General features: G+C 53.8%; 1 protein-coding gene across 4 annotated transcripts in view; it reads left to right on the forward strand.

The window, feature by feature from the left end:
- The window catches only part of LOC132809054 (serine/threonine-protein kinase WNK3-like), an 81,862-nt gene that overhangs the window by 45,241 nt on the left and 12,017 nt on the right, over positions 1-24,604 (forward strand). For all 4 annotated transcript variants that reach the window (XM_060822438.1, XM_060822440.1, XM_060822441.1 and 1 more), the window contains exons 8-18: positions 2,424-2,688; positions 4,231-4,427; positions 5,380-5,444; positions 6,029-6,182; positions 9,059-9,175; positions 9,832-10,002; positions 14,264-14,315; positions 15,100-15,240; positions 16,547-17,142; positions 20,199-20,298; positions 23,615-23,733. In XM_060822438.1, coding sequence (XP_060678421.1) covers positions 2,424-2,688; positions 4,231-4,427; positions 5,380-5,444; positions 6,029-6,182; positions 9,059-9,175; positions 9,832-10,002; positions 14,264-14,315; positions 15,100-15,240; positions 16,547-17,142; positions 20,199-20,298; positions 23,615-23,733 — 1,977 coding nt within the window. The remainder of the gene's footprint in view (positions 1-2,423; positions 2,689-4,230; positions 4,428-5,379; positions 5,445-6,028; positions 6,183-9,058; positions 9,176-9,831; positions 10,003-14,263; positions 14,316-15,099; positions 15,241-16,546; positions 17,143-20,198; positions 20,299-23,614; positions 23,734-24,604) is intronic.

A 24,604-nucleotide genomic window follows, 5' to 3' on the forward strand; every position in this document is an offset into this window, starting at 1 on the left:
CCCCAACCCCTCTATCTGTGACTCTGTGTCCCTCTCCTCCTCTGCAGCCTGTGACTCCACCTGGCCCGGCCAGTGCTCTTTTCCTAACTAACGTGAGCATAATAACAAAATCCGGTCTCCTGGCTGTAAGTTCTGGCTTGGACCTGGGTGGAGTGAGTTCTCAATGCGCTTGACACAGAAGGTTTGGTTTTGCTTTTCGGGAAGGCTGAGTCTGTATCCATGCTGTATGAGGAGAAAGTGAGGACCACAGATGCTGGAGATCAGAGTCGAAAAGTGTGGCGCTGGAAAAGCAGGTCAGGCAGCCTCTGAGGAGCAGGAGATTCGCTGGGCACGTCCCTGATGAAGGGCTTCTGGGTGCTACCTGACTTGCTGAGCTTTTCCAGGACCACACTTTTCGACTCCACGACAGGGCAAAACGTCATGTTGGACCCTTGACCATGTTCCTTGCTTCTGGGACGTCTGTGTGAATGAGGTTTGGAGTGGGGTTGCATTCGCCTTTTTTTTCATTTTAACTCCATAGCGTGCCCACCTTGACGATGGACATTGGAGATTTGTGAAGGTTTGTAGCTCAGGTTGAGGTTTAGGGTGTAGGTTTGCTCGCTGAGCTGTCGGTTTGATATCCAGACGTTTCATTACCTGGCTCGGTAACATCATCAGTGGTGACCTCCAAGTGAAGCGAAGCTGTTGTCTCCTGCTTTCTATTTATATCTTTCTCCTGGATGGGGTTCCTGGGGTTTGTGGTGATGTCATTTCCAGAGGGGTTGATGGATGGCAGCTCGATCGATGTGCTTGTTTATGGCGCTGTGGTTGGAGTGCCAGGCCTCTAGGAATCCTCTGGCATGTCTTTGCTTAGCCTGTCCCAGGATAGATGTGTTGTCCCAGTCGAAATGGTGGGTTTTTTTCCACCCGTGTGCAGGGCTACGAAGGAGAGAGGATTGTGTCTTTTTGTGGCTAGCTGGTGTTTGTGTATCCTGGTGGCTAACTTTCTTCCTGTTTGTCCTGCGTAGTGTTTGTGGCAGTCCTTGCATGGAACTTTATAGATGACGTTGGTTTTGTCCATGGAATGTACTGGATCTTTTAAGTTTGTTAGTTTTGTTTGAGAGTGTTGGTGGGTTTGTGTGCTACTAGGATTCCGAGAGGTCTCGGTAGCCTGGCTGTCATTTCTGAAACTTCTTTGATGTATGATAAGGTGGTTAGGGTTTCTGGCTGTGTTTGGTTTGCTTGTCGTGGTTTGTTCCTGAGGAATGTGCGCACTATTTGAGCATCCGTTCTTCTTGAATATATCGTATAGGTGGTTCTCCTCTGTTTTCCGAAGTTTGTCTGTGCTGCAGTGTGTGGTGGCTCGTTGGAATAGTGTTCTGATGCAGCTTCGTTTGTGTGTGTTGGGATGGTTGCTGGTGTAAAGTATTTGGTCAGTGTTTGTCGGTTTTCTGTATAGGCAGGTTTGTAGTTCTCCGTTGTCCTTTCTTTCGACTGTGATGTCCAGGAATGCGAGTTTGTTGTCGGCACACACTGCAGCACAGACGAACTTCGGAAAACAGAGGAGAACCATGTATACAATGTATTCAAGAAGAATGGATACTCAAATAATACAGGCCGCAGATTCCTCAGGAACAAACCACAACAAGCAGACCAAACACAGCCAGAAACCCTAACCACCTTACCAAACATCAAAGAAGTTTCAGAAATGACAGCCAGACTACCGAGACCCCTCGGAATCCTAGTAGCACACAAACCCACCAACACTCTCAAACAAAATATAACAAACTTAAGACCCAGTCCAACCCATGGACAAAACCAACGTCATCTACAAAGTTCCATGCAAGGACTGCCACAAACACTACGCAGGACAAACAGGAGGAAAGTTAGCCACCAGGATACACAAACACCAGCTAGCCATAAAAAGACACGACCCTCTCTCCCTCGTAGCCCTGCACACGGATGGAGAAAAACCCACCATTTCGACTGGGACAACACATCTATCCTGGGACAGGCTAAGCAAAGACATGGCAGAGGATTCCTAGAGGCCTGGCACTCCAACCACAGCGCCATAAACATACACATAGATCTAGATGCCATCCATCAACCCCTCTGGAAATGACATCACCACAAACCCCAGGAACCCCATCCAGGAGAAAGATATAAATAGAAAGTAGGAGACAACAGCTTCGCTTCACTTGGAGGTCACCACTGATGATGTTACCTAGCCAGGTAATGAAACGTCTGGATATCAAACCGACAGCTCAGCGAGCAAACCTACACCCTAAACCCCTGGACATTGCAGAGCTACGCCAGCCTGTGACAGGGGTGACGTGGAGGGGAGGGACGAGAGCTGGGGGAATGCTTGGGCGAAGGCTCGCAGAGGTGGGCGGGAGAGCGGTGCTGCGACATGCTAAAAACAGTTCAACCTTGACCCCTTTCAGGTCAAGTCAGGGTTCTTCCATGAGAACGACTCCAAGCTGCTGTCCAAGTCCATCCGAGACCGGGTCTCGTTCATCAAGAGGAAGCGGCAGAGGACGCAGCAGATGAGGGAGGTGGAGGAGCAGGAGAGGCTGCGGTCCCAGATGGAGCAGTCTGCCGCAGCCTCCCAGTCCGCCACAGGCTGGCAGCCCAGTCTGCCCGAATCCGAGGATCCTGAGGTCGATCAACACGCGCAGCAGAGCAAGCTGCTGATGGCCACTGCCTCACGTAAGCCTGCAGCAGTCTCCTCCAACTCTCCTAACCAAAGGGGGACAGTGGGCACATGGTTATGGGAGTCACTGACAAGGCCGACACTCCACTTGTCCCTGGTATGGAGTGTTCCACTGGGGCCATTTCTGCATGGCATGTAAGAGCGATGTAGCCACATGCCTGTTGGTCTGACCAGTTCAGGATAGGGACAGACTTCCTTCCCCAAAGGACGTGGGCGGCACGATGGCTCGGTGTTTAGCACTGCTGTCTGATTGTGCCAGGGAACCAGCTTCGATTCCGGCCTCGGGCAAGCGTGTGGAGTTTGCTTATTCTCCCCGTGTCTGCATGGGTTTTCTCTGGGTGCTCTGGTTTCCTCCCAGTGTGTAGTGGCAAATTCTGTAGTTTCCAGGGATGTGCAGGTTAGGGTGGATTGGCTGTGCTAAATTGTCCCCGTAGTGCCCAGGGATGTGCAGGTTAGGGTGGGATTGGCCGTGCTAAATTGTCCCCGTAGTGCCCAGGGAAGTGCAGGTTAGGGTGGGTTGACCGTGCTAAATTGTCCCCGTAGTGCCCAGGGATGTACGGGTTAGGGTGGATTGGCCGTGCTAAATTGTCCCCGTAGTGCCCAGGGATGTGCAGGTTAGGGTGGATTGGCCGTGCTAAATTGTCCCCGTAGTGCCCAGGGATGTGCAGGTTAGGGTGGATTGGCCGTGCTAAATTGTTCCCGTAGTGCCCAGGGATGTGCAGGTTAGGGTGGATTGGCCGTGCTAAATTGTCCCCGTAGTGCCCAGGGATGTGCAGGTTAGGGTGGGATTGGCCGTGCTAAATTGTCCCCGTAGTGCCCAGGGATGTGCGGGTTAGGGTGGATTGGCCGTGCTAAATTGTCCCCGTAGTGCCCAGGGATGTGCAGGTTAGGGTGGGTTGGTCGTGCTAAATTGTCCCCGTAGTGCCCAGGGATGTGCAGGTTAGGGTGGGTTGGTCGTGCTAAATTGTCCCCGTAGTGCCCAGGGATGTGCAGGTTAAGGTGGGTTGGCCGTGCTAAATTGTCCCCGTAGTGCCCAGGGATGTGCGGGTTAAGGTGGGTTGGCCGTGCTAAATTGTCCCCGTAGTGTCTGACATGTCCAGACTAAGTGGATCAGCAATGATAAATACAGGTATGGGGGACAGGGTGAGGACCTGGGCCTGGCTGGGATGCTGTTTGAAGGGTTGGTGCAGACTTGATGGGCCAAATAGCCTCTGTTTGCACTGCATGGTTTCGATGAAGGAAGATCATGGGTGAATCAAGTTGGAATGCCTTCCTGCGAACATCAGTTGTGGTCGGGTCAGTCTGGGAGAATGGCTAATGGTCCATCGTACTCAGCGATGTGGGATGGATGTGGTTATGGGTAGTTCAGCTCAGGCTGTAACCTCAGTAAAAGACAGGTGGTGTCCAAGGAGAAGAGGAGGCCATTCTACCTTTTGATTGGTCTACTCCATTCCCTGTCAGTGAGAATGGCGTCAGAGCTCTCTCTGATTAACCCCTGTTTTATTTTTCCTCTCTCTCCGATTCCACCCCTTTCCCAGTGGACGCCGTCACAGACAGCAACCTGGGGCCCGACCCGCGGACAGGAGCTGCAGGGCCCGCTGTGGTCTCTGAGGAAAACCTGTGCCCACAGCACCTCTCCTCGGGCTCGAGTGTGGAGTCCCATCCCGTGTCCCTCAGCCACCAGCCATCTCAACAGCAACAGCAAGTGATGAGCAACTACCCGCAATCTGTGGCGGTAAGAACTCCACCCTCCCCTCACCCAGGGGGCAAGTCGTCACCTCAGACTGTCGTGTCAGTTCACCCAAATTCACCTCCTGATTTGGAGACGCTGGCGTTGGACTGGGGTGTACAAAGTTACAAATCACACAGCAACAGGTTTAATTGCATATAAACCTGTTGGACTATGACCTGGTATTGTGTGATTTTTAGCTTTGTACAGTGAACTCTGTGTAGGGACTTCTGGTGTTTTCATCCTGCGACACTGGTGTTGTCCAGAGTCAGGGTGGCTTGGGGGGGTGGGGGGTGGGTGGGGGGAGAGATTCGTTGAGCAGGACTTGCAAACAGGTAGCATTCCCCCTGCATCTGCATTCTTCCCGGGGAGCGTGGTGGAGTGGGCGGGTTTGGAAGATGCTGTCGGTGTGTCCTTGGCAAGTTGCTGTGGACGGGACACACTGCTGCCTCTGTGCATGAGAAGATTTGAAGCTCAGCCGAGCATTCCTATCGATCGCTGGCGGCGGAGGGAATGTTGAAGGTTGGGGGGTTAGTGTGTTGATTTGGGATGGGGTGGGGGGGGGGGGGGGGGGGGGGATGCTGCTCTGTCCTGCACAGTGTTGAGCTTCTCTGAGTGTTATCAGAGCCACCCCATCCAGGCGAGCGGGGACTGTTCCATCACCCCACTGACTCGTGGCTGCTTGATGGTAGGACAGGCCGAGACTCTGGGTCATTTGAGGGGATGGTTCAAGAGTCAGCCATGTCACTGTGGGTCCTTGGTGAGTTGTGTAGGCCAGACTGGATGAGGGTGGGGGGCACATTTCCCCCCTGAGAGTTCAGGACTTCAGGGCGATTGATGCTGGCCCTTTCGGTCATCATTGCCAGGGCGAGTTCTCGGTTCCCGCTCTTGGTCACTGCTGTTAAATTCCGCCAGCGGCTTAGGAATGATTCATTCACCCTCTCGCTCTCCCTTACAGCCCACACCGCACCAGGCAACCCCTGACCCCCAGCGACCGGCAAGACACGTGCAGGATTCTCTCGGGTAGGGACCGTTCTCCGCAACCACGAGCGCCGTTGCCCTTATGCTCTCCCCCTCCCCAGATATCTCGGCTCTGCCGTGTCATCGCTCGGGGCGGGAGGGTGGGAGCAGCTGTGGGTGAGACGCGGGTGATTCCCCCCTCCCCAGTACAGCCTGCCGATTTCATGTCGCCCCAAACAGTGGCTGAGGTTGGCTCTCCGTCAAAAAATACCGCTCTTCCGAACAAAACGACGCGAACACCCAACGATTTAGGTGTGAGATGATAGCAGCTTAAGCCTCCCCCCTCCAGTCCCCATGCCGTTGCGTTCCAGCCGCACCACCCCTACATTTCTGAGCACCGAAGAATCCATCGAGTTACGCTCTTGGGGGGTGGGGGAGGGAAGAGAAGATTTGTCTGAACACCTTTCACATCCCCAGCTTCTCCTGTTCTGCGTGACGCACACGGAAGCCAATTCGCGCTCAGCCAACTCCTTGGAGTCAGCGGTAGCCAGACGTTTACCGTCTCTGGAGGGGCCGGGGGCCGGGGCCTGTGCTCGGAGCGTTTTTATGTTTTGTTTTTTTTTGCTTGGTTTTGTTTCCCCCCTCAGTGGGACCCCCGAGACCCCCGTCAAGGATAGCTCCAACGGCAGCGATCCAGCCAACGGCAAGCCAGAGAAAGCCCCGAAGACCCCGCTGCGGAGGACATCGTGTGCCCGGGAACGGCTGGACAGGTCCACCAAGTTCCAGCTGACCGTCCTGCAGGTAATCCCGGGGCGGCCCGAGACTCCTCTCGGGTTTGGGAGGAGAGGTGCTGATCTCGGTTTGGGACGTGGACGGGCTCCGCAGATCTGTTGCACCGTTCCTGTGAAATTGGGGCTGTTCTGCATTGCAAATCCATCTGTCTGTCAGCCCTGACCCCGAGTTCCCTCTTTATACCCCTGGCCACCAAAATAAAAAGACAGGAAGGTCGTTAGCCAGGGGTGCAGGATTTGTGGTACAGGGAGAGGCTGGATAGGCTGGAGCGTCGGAGGCTGAGGGGTGACCTTAGAGGTTTATAAAATCATGAGGCACATAGGTAGGATAAATGGACAAGATCTTTTCCCCCTGGGGTGGGGGAGTCCAGAACTAGAGGGTTATAAAATGATGAGGGGGGACATGGATAGGGTAAATAGACAAGGTCTTTTCCTCCTGGGGTGGGGGAGCCCAGAACTAGAGGGTTATAAAATCATGAGGGGGGGACATGGATAGGGTAAATAGACAAGGTCTTTTCCCCCTGGGGTGGGGGAGCCCAGATTAGGTGAATTGACCATGCTGAATTACCCATGGTGTTGAGGGGTGTGTAGGTTAGGTGCATTACTCGGGGGTAAATGTCGAACAATAGTCGGGGAATGGGTCTGGGTGGGTTACTCTTCAGAGGGTTGGTGTGGACTCATCGGAGCAAATGGCCTGTTTCCTCACTGAGGGGATCCTCGAGGGCACAGGTTGAGGGTGAGAAGGGAAAGATGTAAAAGGGACCTGAGGGGCAGTGTTTACCCCTGCCGAGGGTGGTGTGTGTATGGGATGAGCTGCCAGAGGTAGTGGTGGAGGCTGGTGCAGTGACAGCTATTCAAAGGCATCTGGCTGGGGACATCAGAAGGAAGGGTTTTACAGGGTTATGGGCCAATTGCTGGCAAATGGACCGAGGTGAATGAAGGATAAGAGTTTGGCACGGCCGAGTTAGACCGAAGGGTCTGTTTCTGTGCTGTATGAGTGGGAACTGGAGGAGGCCATTCGGGTAAGGACATCCAGTTCCCTTCCAGTAATAACAGCGAGCGTCTTGACTCCAGTGGACCCCCACCCCGAAGCATCGATTTTGTGTCCTTACTGTCCGCTGCTGTCAGGTTGGGAGGAGGCCGCTCAGCCCCCTCCAGCCTGTCTTGACATTCACTGAGGTCACAGCAGGTCAGGCTCCGTTCTCCTGTCTCTCACCCCACCGCCCCACTCCATGGTTAAGAAGCTCGCCCCCCCCCCCCCCCCCCCCCCCCTTCACAGCTCTGCACATGGGAGGGAGGATCCCGTGGTTTCACCACCCTCCAGAGGGATACTTTCCTACTTTGTATCTGCTGTGTTTCCGAGCTCTAAGCTCCCACCCGAACAAATCCCCACCAAAAAAAATCTTTCTTCTGAACGCCAGTGGTGACGAACCTGACCTACTCACCCCCCCCCCCCTCCCCTTCCTTGGAAGGTCTTAACTTTAAACAGTGTCTTCAGAAGGTTTCTCTTTTGTGGGACAGTGGATGTCTGACTTAGAGTCATACAGCATGGAAGCAGACCTGACACACCAACCAGACCATGCCAAACCTAACCCCGAACTAAACCAGTCCCACCTGCTTGCTCCTGGCCCATATCCTAGTCATGGACATATCCAAGTGTCTTTAAAATGTTGTAACTGTATCTGCAACCGCCACTCTCTCCCCTCAACTTTAAAATGTGCGCTCTAATCTTGAAATCCTTCACCCCCTTAGGGAAAAGACACCGACCATTAATTCTATCTCTGCCCATCGTTATTTAATAAGGCAAACCTCTCAACCACCTGCCCTCCGGCGAAAAACGCCCCAGCCTACCCAACCTGTCTTTGTCACCCAAGCCTTCCACACCTGACAACGTCCTGGTAAATTCTGTACAGAAGGAGCCAGCCTCAAGGGGAGCGATTTTCTCTTGATCGATGTTACTAATTCCTTAAGAGATCTCAGTGCATCCTCGATTTGTCGGCTCAGAACACACACACACCATTGGGTCTTGGACTAAACGTTGTGCAGAAGCACAGCTTGAGTTGGTGGAGCCCCAGGTCTTTTCTCCTCTCCCCATGCCAGCATCCAACCCGAAACAAAACTACTCAGCCCTCTTGTTACGATTCCCCCTTCCCATTCACTCCGTCTGCAGCTGATCAGCATTGTCTCACGTTCCAGTGATGTTTCAACATTCCTGTTCCTGTCACCTATCCCTATCTCTGTCACCTCCTCCAGCCCCTACACCCGCTCCCTATCTCTGTCACCTCCTCCAGCCCCTATACCCCTCCCTATCTCTGTCCCCTCCTCCAGCCCCTACAGCCCCTCCCTATCTCCGTCCCCTCCTCCGGCCCCTACACCCCCGCCCGATCTCTGTCACCTCCTCCAGCCCCCACACCCCCCCCATCTCTGTCCCCTCTGCCAGCTCCTACACCCCCCATCTCTGTCACCTCCTCCAGCTCCTACACCCCCCCCATCTCTGTCCCCTCTGCCAGCTCCTACACCCCTCCCTATCTCCGTCCCCTCCTCCAGCCCCTATATCCCCCTCCCTATCTCTGTCACCTCCTCCAGCCCCTACACCCCCTCCCTATCTCCGTCCCCTCCTCCAGCTCCTACACCCCCTCCCTATCTCTGTCGCCTCCTCGATAACCAGCCAACGTGGTGTTCTCTCTCCTTCTGTAACCTTCTGAGATTCAGCTCTGGGGCCAAATCCCACCCAGGTAACACTGTCTGCCTGTGTGCCTGCCCGTGTGTGTGTCGTTACCGGTCGGAGTTGCAGTGAGCCGGGTGGCGATATTCCTGGATGTGGAAAGGTGAAGGCCCCCTGGAACACTCACTCACTCGGTGTTTCCCTGCACTGCTTTCCCGCAGGTTTCCGATGTCGGAGACAATCTGGTGGAGTGTCAGCTTGAGACCCACAATAACAAAATGGTCACCTTCAAGTTTGACGTGGACGGCGATGACCCTGAAGACATAGCTGTTTACATGGTGAGTGAGTTTGAAGCAGAAAACATCGGTGGCTCGTCACACTGACCTTTCACCTCTGACCACGGACATTCCCCGCCTCTGAGGCTCTTGTGCGGCACACGTGTCGGTCAGTGCTTTGGTCACACGGCTGAGAGTGGACATTGGTGTTCACCTGTGTCGTTCTCCTTTGTACTGCTGTCCTTTACTGCCATTTAGTGGTTGCTCAGTCTGCTCACCGAGTGTCCCACTGATTCAGCACACCCCTCTCTCGTTCTGTTCCTCTCGTTCTCACCTCACCTGCAGCTCTCTCCAACTCTACTGCCTCACTCTTTCCCCAGCACCCTGGCATCCCATCTGTCTTACTCTCCAAACCCCAGGCATGCACCTGCTCTCGTTGTCTTGCCCCCCGCCTTGCTGTCTCTACCCCACTCCTTGCTCTCCACCCCACCCTTGCTCTCTCTGCACCCCCTGCTCTCTGTCTTGTCTTTCTCTTTCCTCCTCTCCCTCTGCCTGTCCCCCCACTTCAATCCACTTGCCTGCCTTCCTTATCTGCCGCCACCCCCACAATTCTGCTGCCGATTTCTCCCCCCACCCCCTCCCCCGGCACGTAAAAGTCTCTTTTAGCGTCCCTCTCCCCTGCGTGCAGCTGCTAACTGGATGCCGACTCCTTGCTGCAGGTGGAAAGTAACTTCATGCTGGAGGTCCAGAAGCCAAAGTTCATCGAGGAAATGCGGGCCATCATCGCGACTTCCCAGGAAATGCTGAGCAACCCAGTGGAGGGAGAGCGGGGCACAGACACGGCTGCCCATCACCCCCCAGCGGACCTGGGTCAGTCCGACAGCGGGGCGGTAAGTCTGAGCAAGTGGCAAGAGAGACCCAGAACGGAGCGGTGTCGCTGCGAAGCGAGGCGAGACAGTGTGTCCGCGATCCGGAGAATGTCGCTGTATCAGCCTCGACCCACGAGGTCTCCTGGCACCTCCGAAAAATGCCGCACTTGTGGCTGGATGGCACTTGGATAGGGCTTTATCCCTCCCTATTCTCTCAGGAGGGGTTGGAGAGAACGGTGACCCCTTTCCTTTTCCCCTCCTGCTTTCCGGCCTTGTTCCCAACCTTCACCCCAAAAAAAATCATCTTAGGGATAGTGACAACTAGAGTGCAAGCCCACACCCACCAGGGTTTGGCCTCCAACAGGGGACGCCGCTGCAGTGAGTATGGCAGCTTTGCCCGGCCTGGGCTTCACCCCCATCTCTCCCTGGCTTTGCTGGAATGCTTCACTCCTGCTCATTCTCCTGAGCTGGCCAGGAGGACCATCCAAAAGAAGGTGAGGACCGCAGATGCTGGGGATCAGAATGGAAGTGTGTGGAGCTGGAAAAGCACAGCTGCTCAGGCACCATCCGAGGAGCAGGAGAGTCGACGTTCAGGGGCTTACACCTGATCAAGGGCTAATGCCCGAAACATCAACTCTCCTGCTCCTCAGATGCTGTGCTTTTGCAGTGCAGTACACTTCGACAGCAGAACCATCCCTCCAGCCTGCTCTATCATTCATGGGCGAACCTGCTGGTATCCTGCATCACCTGGACACTCTCTGCCTCGTCCCTCGATCAATCGATTCAGGGCTGCACGGTGACTCAGTAGTTAGCACTGCTGCCTCACTGAGCCAGGGACCTGGCTTTGATTCCAGCCTCTGGCAACTGTCTGTGTGGGGTTTACACATTCTCCCCATGTCTGCGGGGGTTTCCTCCGGCTGTATCTTCCCACAGTCCAAAAATGTGCAGGTTAGGGTGGATTGGCCGTGCTAAATTGTCCCGTAGTGCCCAGGGATGTACAGGTTAGGGTGGGATTGGCCGTGCTAAATTGTCCCTGTAGTGCCCAGGGATGTGCAGGTTAGGGTGGATTGGCTGTGCTAAATTGTCCCTGTAGTGCCCAGGGATGTGCAGGTTAGGGTGGATTGGCCGTGCTAAATTGTCCCCGTAGTGCCCAGGGATGTGCAGGTTAGGGTGGGATTGGCCGTGCTAAATTGTCCCTGTAGTGCCCAGGGATATGGAGGTTAGGGTGGATTGGCTGTGCTAAATTGTCCCTGTAGTGCCCAGGGATGTGCAGGTTAGGGTGGGATTGGCTGTGCTAAATTGTCCCTGTAGTGCCCAGGGATGTGCAGGTTAGGGTGGATTGGCTGTGCTAAATTGTCCCCATAGTGCCCAGGGATGTGCAGGTTAGGGTGGATTGGCCATGAGGAATGCAGGATTATGGTGATAGCGTCAAAGGGTTTGTTCTGGTTGGGATGCTGTTCAGAGAGTTGGTACCGATTTGATGGGCCATATGGCCTCTTCCCACACTGTAGGGATTCTGTGAACAATCACAGCTTTGCATGCAACCCGCCGACCGAGTGTGCTCCACTTTCTGAGGTTGGGCCCTTACCTACTCATGTACGTACCCAAACGCCTTTGAAAGGTTGTAATTGTACTCACATCCACCACTTTCTCAGGTAGTTCATTCCACACTCGAACCACCCTCTTCGTAAAAAAAAATTGCCTTTTAAAAGTCTTTCTCTTCTCGCCTTAAAAAAAATGGCCTGTCTTGGAATGCCTGACTCTAGGGAATGGAAGTCTGCCCTGAACCCTATCTATACCCTTTATGATTTTATAAACCTCTCCTAGGTCAGTCCTCAACCTCCTACGCTCCAGTGAAATAAGTCCCAGCCTGTCCTTATAACTCAAACCCTCCGCTCCCGTCTACATCCTGGTATATCTTTTCTGAGCCCTCTCCAAGTTAATGTCTTAGTTCTGACATGATTTGGAAACGCTGGTGTTGGACTGGGGTGTACAAAGTTAAAAATCACCCAACACCAGGTTATAGTCCAACAGGTTTATTTGGAAGCACTAGCTTTCCGAGCGACGCTCCTTCGTCAGGTGGTTATGGAGTATAAGATCGTAAGGCACAGAATTTAGAGCAAATGTTTGCAGTGTGATGTCACTGAAATTATATATTGAAAACGAGTTGGATTGTTTGTTAAGTCTCTCATCGTTTCGAATGAACATGTTGGCTTCACTTCTATCCTGTGTAAATCGCTGAACCTTTTTCAAGTTACATTCTCGAGTGAACTTGAACAATTGGTGTCATGTCGGCCCAGATAAAGCATTTAAGGTGTAAGGTGCCCTGTGTGAGGCGAAACGTGCCCCAACGTTCAGACTGATTCTAATCTAAAAAACGGATTTACAGACTCTGACATGGATTCATGCAGTTTTTGAGCAAAATAAAAAGTATTGCAGAATTACATTTTATGGGAAGGGAGGTCAAACTGAGCCCTGTTCCAGGTACGGTTCAGATAAAGACCTATATATATTTGCAGCGAGATGCCCTTGCCCTCGCTCTCACCCTTGCCCTCCATCCCATTTGCCCTCCTACTATCAGGTCGCAGCTGCTTGTTAAATTTCTGTGAATGCCAGGAATTCCTTCTGAGAATGAACATTTCCTAGTCTCACTGTACTTTGAAAATAGTTGATGTTTCATAACCTGAACAGAGTGGACAGTATCCCGTTTGCCCAGTAGTTCGTTATCGCCTTACTGATTAATCCCTTTGGCAGCTTTGCATGTTTCACATCGTTGTTCTCTACCTTGCCACGATAACGTCATTGAGTTGGATTGTGAATAGCCAATCCCTCAGCACCGTTCTGTGTGGCACTGTGCTACTCCTGTTCTGCTGAAAATTACCTCTCAATTCCCTGTGTTTTCTATCTGTTAAACAAACCTTCAACTGTACCACAATCCCAGGGGCTTTAACCCGCATCTAACCCCATGTTGTCCCTGCTGTCTCAGGAGAGTTTGATGGGGAGGACAGTGTAGAGAGAGCCTTATTCTGGATGTAACCCTGTGTACTGTCGTGTCCTGGGAGTCATACAGCATGGGAACAGACCCTTTAGTGCACTTCGTTTCTACCCCCAACCCCCCCCCCCCAATCAAATTTCCCAAACTAGACTGGTCCCATTTGCTTGTGTTTGGCCCCTATCCCTCTAAACCCTTCCTGTTCATGTACCTGTCGAAATGTCTCTTCAATGTTCTAACTGTCCCCACATCTACCACTTCCTCTGGCAGCTCATTCCACAAGTGAACCACCACTGTGTGAAAATGTTGCTCCTTTTATTTTGAACCCCCCTCCCACCCGAGAGAAAAGACCTTTGCTATTCACCTTATCAATGCCCCACATGATGTTATAAAGCTCCATGAGGTCACGCCTCCTACGATCAAGTGGAAAAAAGTTCCAGCCTATCCTTCGAATTGAAACCCTCCATTCCTGGTCACACCCTTCTCAATCTATTTTAAACCCTCTCCAATTTAATAACATCCTTCTTATAGCCAAGCAACCAGCACTGGACACAGTACTCTAGAGGAGGCTCCACCAACATCCTGTACACCTTGATATAACGTCCCAGCTCCTATAAACAGTGGTCTGAACAATGATGGCAAGCATGCTAATTGCCTTCTTAACCACCCTGTTTATTTGTGACTCAACTGTCATTGAACCCCATACCTGCACCCCTCGGGGTCTCTGTTCAACAACCCTCCCCAGCCTCACTTACTTCACTTCAGTCCCTCCACTGGTTAGCACTGCTGCCTCATAGCGCCAGTGACCCGGGTTCGATTCCAGCCTCGGGCACCTGTCTATGTGCAGTTTGCAGTTGCTGTCCGTGTCCGCGTGGGTTTCCTCTGGGTGCTCCGGTTTCCTCCCACGGTCCAAAGACGTGCACATTAAGTGAATTGGCCAGGGTAAATTGTTCCATAGTGTTCAGGTATGGTCAGGTACATTAGTCAGGAGTAAATATAGGATAATAGGGTGGGGGAATAGGTCTGGGTTGGTTAGTCTTTGGAGGTCAATGTGGACTTGTTGGGCTGAAGGGTCTGTTTCCACACTGTTGGAATTATATTTTAGGGATTCTATAAAAGGCAATGTAATGGAAGGTTTGCTTGCTGTTTTAGTGCCATGGAGATGTATAGCACAGAAACAGACCCTTCAAGATGAGTGTCATTTCTTCCAAAAATGAACAGCGAGAGAGAGCTTGCTTTCAGCTGCTGGCTTGGATATTAACCCGTGTTTTTTTTTTTCTGTGGGTTTAGCACGTAGGTGCAGAACAGTTGCAGATGAGCCAAGCAGTCTCTCAGACATGCGGTGAGTACTGCAGAATTGAACCTCCGATGAGTTGGGCTCCTGCTCTGTCCGTCCGCCCGTCCGTCCCTCTGTGTTTTACGCCGTCACGGTGGCGAGCGAGCGTTGCGAGTACATGCCTGTCTCTATCCCTTCTCCCCCCCCGCCCCCAGTTCGTTCCTTTTCCACACAGAGTTGGCCTGTTTCTGTCTGCTGCCACCCTTGTTTGGCTGATGGTGAGGGGAGGTGGGAGAACGGGACTCTGGTTCCCACGCTGAGCTCCCTGCTTCCTCCCCAGATCTGGTGGCGGGCTCCGCGGCATTACAACGGTTGTCCAGGGAGAAGGGGTGATGGTGGGTGGAGGGGATTGGAAGCCTCCTGATGGGATGGGAGCAGCTGCTGTGCGGCATTCGCAAAATGCTGCCTGCTCCCCCCCAAACACTGACGTGTGACAGCCCAAGCAGAGATGGGGCGGGTGAAGTGGCAACTGCCATGAGTGGCTGTTTAATCATGGGGTGGGCATCCATGAGGGAGGAATTGAGGACTGCAGATGCCGGAGATCAAAGTCGCGAGTGTGGTGCTGGAAAAGCACAGTTGGTCAGGCAGCATCTGAGGAGCAGGAGAGTCGACGTTTGGGGCACAGTCCCATCATCAGGAATAGGAAGGAGGTGCCAGTTCAAAGTTCCTGGAAGACCGGGGGAAGTGGGCAGTCCTTGACGTAACTCATGCCTGATCCCGGTCTGAGGTCCTGTCGCTAACTCCCCGTCTCACGCTTCCTCCTCACTCACCAACCTCTTGTGTGTTTCAGGTGAAGGAATCCAGCAATCTTCTTCTGTCGGCCGCTGGCGATTCTTCATCAACCAGACGATAAAGAGCCGCGAGGCGGATGGGCAGGTGGATACAGCACAGCAGGGCCCACCGACCCAGACTCAGACCCAGACGGAGGCGGGTAAGCACCCCGAGTGAACAGCAGTCAGGCGGCCGCGTGTCAGAGAGGACCCGCCGAACCCCTCAAGGCTGCAATGCTGTCCTGCCTCGTCGATGTCTCCAGACAGACTGAAAGTGGAGCTTTTGGCTTTGGGAAAGTGCGGCTTGGGAAATCGAGAGCTGACGGTTCAGCTCCTCTTTGTGGTTCACCCCCCCCCCCCCCCCCGCCCGGCTTTCTGTTCCATCAGCGGCAAGTCCCATCTGAGAGAGCATTATTTTTTACACCAGATTGGTTTGGGTGTGGAAGGCAATGCTTGAGAATGCCAAGGCAATTCTCTGGGCTAGAGCTCTCTTTCTTCATGATCAGAAGGTTCTCAAAGCTCAGATACAGAGTAAGGGCTCCCTCCACTCTTTGAAGCTGAAAGTCAAGCTACCTCTCCACTGTCCCCACCAAACGTGCCCAGGACAGTGCGCTTAAGTGTGGCATATGAAGGTTAATTTAGAGAAATGTGAGGTGTTGCATTTTGGTAAAGCAGACCAGGTAGGACTTACCCAGCCAATGGTTGGGCCCTAGAACAGTGATTCCGGTGTGCAGGTTCATAGCTCCTTGGAGATGGAGTCACAGGTAGGCAGGCTGTGAAGAAGGCTTTTGGCGTACTAGCTTTCACCAGTCAGGCCACTGTGTGTAGGAGATGGGACATCATGTTACAGCTGGACAAGACGTTAGTGAGGCCACATTGGGAGTACTGGATGCAGTTCTGGCCACCCTCTTATCGAAAGGACATTGTTAAAGTTAGGGAGTGCACTCGCGTGCTACCTCGGCTGGAAGGTTTGAGTTGTAAGGAGAGGTTGGACAGACTGGGACTTCACTCCCTGGAGCGCAGAAGACTGTGAGGGGGGTGTCTTCACAGAGGCACAGAAAGTCATGAGGGCCATAGCTGAGGCAGCTTTTCTGTGTGGTCGGTGAGTCTAAAACTAGAGGGCAGAGGTTGAAAGTGAGAGAAGAGAGGTATAAATGGATCAAAAGGGGCCGTTTTGTTTCTCACACGGGGTGCTGAGAGTGAGCTACCTGAGTTGGAGGTGGGGTCGAGTGCAATTTTGTTATTGAAGGGACGGTTTTCACAGGAACTCGATTGTACCGGTTATGGAGCAGACTCCGGCAAATGGGATTAGGTTCATGGTGAAAACAGCACAGCTTGGGCAAGTTGGGCAGAAGGGCCTGTTTCCATGATGACAGGGCAGCACCGGGTTAGCTCCAGAGTAAAGCTCCCTCTGCTCCTTTTAGCCGAAAGGCACCCGGGAAACTAACTCTTGCCTTGTTCTCGCAGAAGCGGACAATCTCAGCCAAGAACCGATCCAGTTGACGAGCTCCAACTCTCTGGAGGACATCAAGCAAATTCCCCTGGACTGTTCGGTGAGCAGTGCAGTCCATCCGGAGCAGACAGTGAGACGGTCCTGTGGCACTTCATCGTCATCTTCCTCCTCCAGCGGTGATGACTGCCCAGCGGCCGACAACAGCACCACCCCGCACCCAGTGCAGAGCCTTGAAAGCTGCCCGTCTGCGCCACCCGGAGGGGACCCTCCCTCCTCCTCCGTGTCGTCTTCGTCGTCGTCCTCCTCCTCCTCCTCCTTCTCTGCGCCCGAGCCGGACAGCGAGAGGCCTCCCAAGGTGGGCTTCGCCGACAACCGCATCAGGACCCTGGATGAGAAGCTGCGCACGCTGCTGTTCCCGGAGCCCGGTGCCTCCGACTCACCGCGCCCGGCATGTCCCAATGAAGCTTCGGAGGCCGGACCGCCCCAGGAGCAGGAGCAGGAGCCACGCTGCGAACCTCCGGAGCAGGGCTCCCCTCTGTCTGCCAACCGCAACGGCCAGGAGGCAGGCAACCCCTCGGCTGGGTGCCCATCTGTCAGTCCGCCCGAAAAGGTGAGAGGCCAGCGCACACATACCCTCCTCCTCGAAATCATTCACTGTCTCTCAATCCCAGGGCTGAGGTCAGTGTCCAAGGGAGCTTCACTCTGTCCATGTCCCTGTCCCTGTCCCTGTCCCTGGGAGGGTTTGATGGGGATAGTGTAGAGGGAGCTTTACTCTGTATCTAACCCCATGCTGTTCCTGTCCCTGTCCCTGGGAGGGTTTGATGGGGACAGTGTAGGGGAGCTTTACTCTGTATCTAACCCTGTGCTGTCCCTGCCCCTGAGAGTGTTTGATGGGGACACTGTAGAGGGAGCTTTACTCTGTATCTAACCCTGTGCTGTTCCTGTCCCTGGGAGTGTTAGATGGGAGGACAGTGTAGAGGGAGCTTTACTCTGTATCTAACCCCGTGCTGCCCCTGTCCCTGGGAGTGTTTGATGGGGGGACAGTGAAGAGGGTGCTTTACTCTGTGTCTAACCCCGTGCTGTCCCTGTCCCTGGGAGTGTTTGATGGGGGGACAGTGTAGAGGGAGCTTTACTCTGTATCTAACCCCGTGCTGTCCCTGTCCCTGGGAGTATTTGATGGGAGGACAGTGTAGAGGGAGCTTTACTCTGTATCTAACCCCGTGCTGCCCCTGTCCCTGGGAGTGTTTGATGGGGGGGACAGTGAAGAGGGTGCTTTACTCTGTATCTAACCCCGTGCTGTGATGTGGGGGACAGTGTAGAGGGAGCTTTACTCTGTATTTAACCCCGTGTTGTCCCTGTCCCTGGGAGTGTTTGATGGCGGGACAGTGTAGAGGGAGCTTTACTCTGTATCTAACCCCGTGCTGCCCCTGTCCCTGGGAGTGTTTGATGGGGGGACAGTGTAGAGGGAGCTTTACTCTGTATCTAACCCCGTGCTGCCCCTGTCCCTGGGAGTGTTTGATGGGGGGACAGTGTAGAGGGAGCTTTACTCTGTATCTAACCCCGTGCTGCCCCTGTCCCTGGGAGTGTTTGATGGGGGGGACAGTGTAGAGGGAGCTTTACTCTGTATCTAACCCCGTGCTGTCCCTGTCCCTGGGAGTGTTTGATGGGGGGACAGTGTAGAGGGAGCTTTACTCTGTATCTAACCTAGTGCTGTCCCTGTCCTGGGAGTGTTTGATGGGGGGACAGTGTAGAGGGTGCTTTACTCTGTATCTAACCCCGTGCTGTCCCTGGCAGTGTTTGATGGGAGGGGGACACCTTTTGTTTGTGTCGAACACTCCCAGGGACAGGGACAGCACGGGGTTGTCGTGAGTTGTCTCACCTGGGCTGGTGACGAAAGTCTCGGGGGAGGCCTGTAGTCACGTGTAGGTGTGGACACCAGGATTCCGCTCTGCAGCACTCCACTGATGGTTTGACACCCGTGCCCGCTGTTGCTGAGACTAGCTTTCTATCCTGGCTGCTGCCTGTTGAGTTGAAATTCAGACAGCCGCTGTCAACTTCAGGCAGTGGCCTGCAATCCGCTAGACACTTTGGATTTCTCCTTGAGACCGTTCCTATCCATGATGCCTTTTTAAATGTTGTAACTGTACCACTAGCACCACCTGCTGCGTGAAAAAGCCCCCCCCCCCCCCACCACCACCAGATCCTTTTTAAATCTTTCCCCACCTCACTGTAAACCTCTGCTTTCCAGTTCTGGGCTCCCCCACCCCAGGGGGGAAAAAACCTTGTCTGTTTACCCTATCCATCCCCCTCCTTCATGATTTTATAAACCTCTATAAGGTCGCTCCCTCACCCTCCGCTGCTCCAGGGAAAACAGTCCCCAGAGTGTTCAGCCTCTCCATGTAGCTCAAACCCACCGATATCTCTAATACCTGGCCCCCTGTCCTCCCACCTGCCACAGTGAAAGATGGTATTGTCAGTCTCAAGTGGCTGTAAAGGGACCAACAGGAGGTCTGGGTGTTTCTGTGCACCCCCCCCCCCCACCATCCCCATCCCCATCCCCATCCCCATCCCCATCCCCACAGCAATCACAATGCGCCACCGTTCTTCCCATGGCACCCCTCCATCTCTGCAAATGTGTTGCTGGTCAAAGCACAGCAGGTTAGGCAGCATCTCAGGAATAGAGAATTCGACGTTTCGAGCATAAGCCCTTCATCAGGAATGTAAAGGGCTTATGCTCGAAACGTCGAATTCTCTATTCCTGAGATGCTGCCTAACCTGCTGTGCTTTGACCAGCAACACATTTGCAGCTGTGATCTCCAGCATCTGCAGACCTCATTTTTTACCCCTCCATCTCTGAACAGCCAACCTTTCTCACCTCTCTTTCTTTGTCTTTCTCTCTCTTTTTCTCTTTCTCTCTCGTTCTTTCTCTGCCCCTCTTTCTGTCTCTCTCTGCCCCTCTTTCTGTCTCTCTCTGCCCCTCTTTCTGTCTCTCTCTCCCCCTCTTTCTGTCTCTCTCTCCCCCTCTTTCTGTCTCTCTCTCCCCCTCTTTCTGTCTCTCTCTCCCCCTCTTTCTGTCTCTCTCTCCCCCTCTTTCTGTCTCTCTCTCCCCCTCTTTCTGTCTCTCTCTGCCCCTCTTTCTGTCTCTCTCTCCCCCTCTTTCTGTCTCTCTCTCCCCCTCTTTCTGTCTCTCTCTCCCCCTCTTTCTGTCTCTCTCTCCCCCTCTTTCTGTCTCTCTCTCCCCCTCTTTCTGTCTCTCTCTCCCCCTCTTTCTGTCTCTCTCTCCCCCTCTTTCTGTCTCTCTCTCTCCCTCTTTCTGTCTCTCTCTCTCCCTCTTTCTGTCTCTCTCTCTCCCTCTTTCTGTCTCTCTCTCTCCCTCTTTCTGTCTCTCTCTCCCCCTCTTTCTGTCTCTCTCTCCCCCTCTTTCTGTCTCTCTTTCCCCCCTTCTTTCTGTCTCTTTCCCCCCTTCTTTCTGTCTCTCTCTCTCTCCCTTCTTTCTGTCTCTCTCCACCCCCCCTTCTGTCTCTCTCCACCCCCCCGTCTCGTTCCCCCCCGTCTCTCTTCTCTCCCTCACCCCCTCCCCCCCCCTCCCCCCCAACCCCCCCCCAGCCTGTCTCTCTTCTCCCCCTCACTCTCTCACACTCTCTCACTCTCTCTCCTTCCTTGCAGCATCCTGTGCAGCAGCCTGAGAAGAGCATCTCTGAGCCGTCGGAGCCTGGGACCCAGGCCTGCCAACCACCCAGCGGAGCGGCGCAGCACCAGAGTGGAGGTGGATATCATGCCATACCTCCTTCTAGTCATAAACCGGGCTCAAATGTCAAAAATGCTAGGGGTAGGAAGTCCAGGGCGATCAGAATTAAGAGATGGGCTGAAAGGTGGCTCCAGCCGGTCACCTCCCTGGAGAGCTCGTCAGCCCACAAAGGTAGGGTATACGCAGCAGGCAGGGAGGAGGTGGCTAGCTGCTGGTAGGTAGATGTAGCCTGGTTATTTGAGAGCCTTCAAGCTGACTGGCAACTCAATAACCTCGCACCGACTGTGGCATTCCAGTGCCCCCCTTCCCCCAGCCCCTCACCCACTGCTGCTGCCGTGTTTGAATCACCGTCTATGTGTAAAACCATCGCGGTCTGGATTTCAAACTAAACCGAACGGGGGTCCTTCTTTCTCTTCCTCCTGATTTGCTTGAACTCCTCGTCGAAACCAACTGGGGAAAGGAAAGCACTGTGGGAGGGGGGTTGTTGGGGTCAGAGGGGAGCAGGGAGGTGCGCACGCATTTTCCTTTCCCTGTCCCCCTCCCCTGCCTCCTATGTCTGGTCCTGGGGGTTTTTAGCGGGAGCCCTCCAGCTTGGCACGCCCTTGGCTGCAGGCATCGGGCGGAGAACATGTCGCAGGACGCTTGAGCAGCGTCTGGAAAGAGAGATGGAAGCTGGGGCCTCCCCTCGCAGGAGCTCTGCAGAGCGAGAGGTGACCTCACGGAAGAAACCTGATTGGAAGGTGGAACAGGCCTGTAGGGCCACAGGACCCACTCCAACTCCTGTTGCCTGGCGAACTGAAGGCCCGTAGCTCCCTCCGCTTCGAGGCTGGGATTCCAGAATCTGCTGGTTTTGCCTCTTCTTGTTTTTGAGCTCTGTGAACCCTGCTACCCAAGGGAATACGGATTTCGACCGTGCGGCCTGTCCTTGTGGCTTTTAACTCCTGTGTTTGTTAACTACCTCCTCCCATTCACAGGAGAAGCCTGACCCCAGCTGAGCTGGGTGAGTACCCAGTTAGCTGTCAGGTAGCAAACATGCCATGGTCTGTGAGTTTATCAAAGGGTTACACTGGACGCCGTGAGCCCCACATCCCACACCCTGTTCTCCTTTCGGATTTCCACCCTCCAATCAAGCTGTCCCTATCTCTGGGAGGATGTGATGTGAGGATACCGTGTAGAGGGAGCTTTATTCTGTATCTAACCCCGTGCTGTCCCTGTCTCTGGGAGTGTTTGATGGGGGGACAGTGTAGAGGGAGATTTATTCTGTATCTAACCCTGTGCTGTCCCTGTCTCTGGGAGGATGTGATGTGGGGATACAGTGTAGAGGAGCGTTACTCTGTATCTAACCCCGTGCTGTCCCTGTCCCTGGGAGTGTTTGATGGGGGACAGTGTAGAGGGAGCTTTACTGTGTATCTAACCCTATGCTGTCCCTGTCCCTGGGAGTGTTTGATGGGGGGACAGTGTCGAGGGAGCTTAACTCTGTATCTAACCCCGTGCTGTCCCTGCCCTGGGAGTGTGTGATGGGGGACAGTGTAGAGGGAGCTTTACTCTGTATCTAACCCCGTGCTGTCCCTGCCCTGGGAGTGTATGATGGGACAGTGTAGAGGGAGCTTAACTCTGTATCTAACCCCGTGCTGTCCTTGTCATGGGAGCATTTGATGGGGGACAGCGTAGAGGGATCTTTCCTACCTCATCTCTTCCTCTGGACCCGATGGTGATTCACTGACTCCGACTGATTCCGTTGGCTGGCACAGCCCCCCCCCCCCCCCCAGGTTGCTTCGCCACCTTGCAGTCCTCCCTCGAGGTTGTGGCTGTATCTGGAAGGTCCGTGGGGGTTTGGTGGGAATCACATCTCCTCATTGAGTTGGGTGTTGAATTTGCGGAAGAGTTTGTTGTGACAGGCTAACGTAGAATGGCAGAGAAATGGATGTGCCTTCAACCTGCTGAAAGACGTGAAGCGTTGTTTGATTAAAGTGGGGGTCGTTTGGGGTGGGGTCTGGTTAATTTCCAGATCCTTGTTGGGGTGGGGGCTGGTGCAGTAGGTCGCGAGTATCTACTAACCAGTGGAGAATCCCGAAGCGATTCCGGTGGTCTGTCTCCGAGGAATCATCTGGGATCAGTTTGCCATTTGTCTGGCCTGAAAAATGTGTCGTGCGGCTGGGCTGGTTTTTATCGTCGTTGCCCTCAACCCCAACCCCATGTCCCTAATTGCCCCTTGGAGAAGGTGGAGGCGGTGAGCTGTCACCTTGACTCGCTGCAGTCCCCTCTCCACATGGCGTAAAGATGGCTCGCACAGTGCCCCCATTAGAGAGGGAGTCAGACAGCACCGAAACAGACCCGAGAGTCCAACCCGTCCATGCTGTCCAGGTACCCTAACCTAACCGAGTCCCACCTGCCAGCACCTGGCCCATCTCCCTCCAAACCCTTCCTATTCATCTACCCATCCAGATGCCTTTTAAATGTTGTAATTGTACCAGCCTCCACCACTTCTTCACCTTCTGTCAGGAAATATTTGGTCCCTTTAAAATCTTTCCCCTTTCACCTTAAACCACCCTACCGTGGGGGGAAAAGAGTTGGCTGTTCACCCCATCCATGCTCCTCATGATTTTATAAATCTCTAAAAGGTCACCCCTCAGCCTCCGACGCTCCAGGGAAAACAGCCCCAGCCTGTTCAGCCTCTCCCTGTAGCTCAATTCCTCCAATCCTGGCAACATCCTCGTAAATCTTTTCTGAACCCTTTCAAGTTTCACAACATCTTTCCGATAGGAAGGATACCAGAATTGCACGTAATATTCCAACAGTGGCCTAACCAATGTCCTGTACAGCTGCAACATGACCTCCCAACTCCTGTACTCAATACTCTTCAGTTTAATTCAGATAAATGTGAGGGGCTGCATTAAACTCCATCTGCCACTTCTCAGCCCATTGGCCCATCTGGTCCAGATCCTGTTGTAATCTGAGGTAACCCTCTTCGCTGTCCACTACACCGATAATCGGACCCCTGGATTGACACTGGAGGAGCGGCCAATGTTGTTCGCGGTCGGTCTGGTGTGTGTGTGTGTGGGAGGTGGGTTGGTTGGGGATGGGTGGCTTGAGAAGGGGGTTGAGCAGGAGCTGGTGCTCCCCCCCCCACCCCCTTGTTTGCTGCTCCTGCGGGGTGGGGTCGAGGTACTTGGAGTGCTCACAACACACCGCTGCTTCCCTTGACGCAGGCGCTGCAAAGATGCCGTTGGGCTGGCTGTGCAATCAGGAGCCCTCTCTCGCACCACCCCAGTAGGCTTTGGGCTCCAGTGTGCATCCATTGCCCTCCTTTTTAATATCTTTGTGCTTGGTGCAGCTGGAGACAGTCGGAGCACCAGGGGAGCTGTCGATCCAAGCCCTTCGGAGCAAGGTGGCTCATTCAGTGTCTTCCTGGACAGTCAGCTGACCATGCCGCGACAGACTGGCCGCTTTCAGGTAGGAGCTGCTCACTGGACTCCCCTTCAGAGAAACTCCAGGGATACTCCCCAACTGACAGTGAAACACGTACGCATGGTGCAAACAGGTGGTTTCTAAAGTGCAGCACTGCGACTGACGTAGTTCCTGCCGACCCCCCCTGCCACTCCCGCTCCTGTGATCCTCAGCATTAAAATATAAAATCATGTTCTCTCAGTTACTGAGCTAACCAAGCAGCAGCATTACTAACACAACCTGTCTTCCCAACAAACACAACTATTACATTTGGGATCTAAGCAAAAGTCACTTAGCAAAGATACAGCCACCAGTCATTGTGTAGGAATGTAGGAAGAGTTCCCCGAAATACATGCACGCACACTCCACAACAATCACTTCAGCAAGTTGGCTGTTCCTCCCGGTTCTCTGGTTAGGGAACACTGGAGATATGTGCTGTAATCCAGAGGGGGATCACTGGGGGGAGTGTGTGTGTGCTGTAACCCAGAGGGGGATCACTGGGGGAGTGTGTGTGCTGTAACCCAGAGGGGGATCACTGGGGGAGTGTGTGTGCTGTAACCCAGAGGGGGATCACTGGGGGGAGTGTGTGTGCTGTAACCCAGAGGGGGATCACTGGGGGGAGTGTGTGTGCTGTAATCCAGAGGGGGATCACTGGGGGAGTGTGTGTGCGCTGTAATCCAGAGGAGGGATCACTGGGGGAGTGTGTGTGCGCTGTAATCCAGAGGGGGATCACTGGGGGAGTGTGTGTGTGCTGTAACCCAGAGGGGGATCACTGGGGGGAGTGTGTGTGAGCTGTAACCCAGAGGGGGATCACTGGGGGGAGTGTGTGTGCTGTAACCCAGAGGGGGATCACGGGGGGGAGTGTGTGTGCTGTCAC

This window comes from Hemiscyllium ocellatum, unplaced genomic scaffold (genome assembly GCF_020745735.1).
Source record: "Hemiscyllium ocellatum isolate sHemOce1 unplaced genomic scaffold, sHemOce1.pat.X.cur. R, whole genome shotgun sequence".
Taxonomy (NCBI): domain Eukaryota; kingdom Metazoa; phylum Chordata; class Chondrichthyes; order Orectolobiformes; family Hemiscylliidae; genus Hemiscyllium; species Hemiscyllium ocellatum.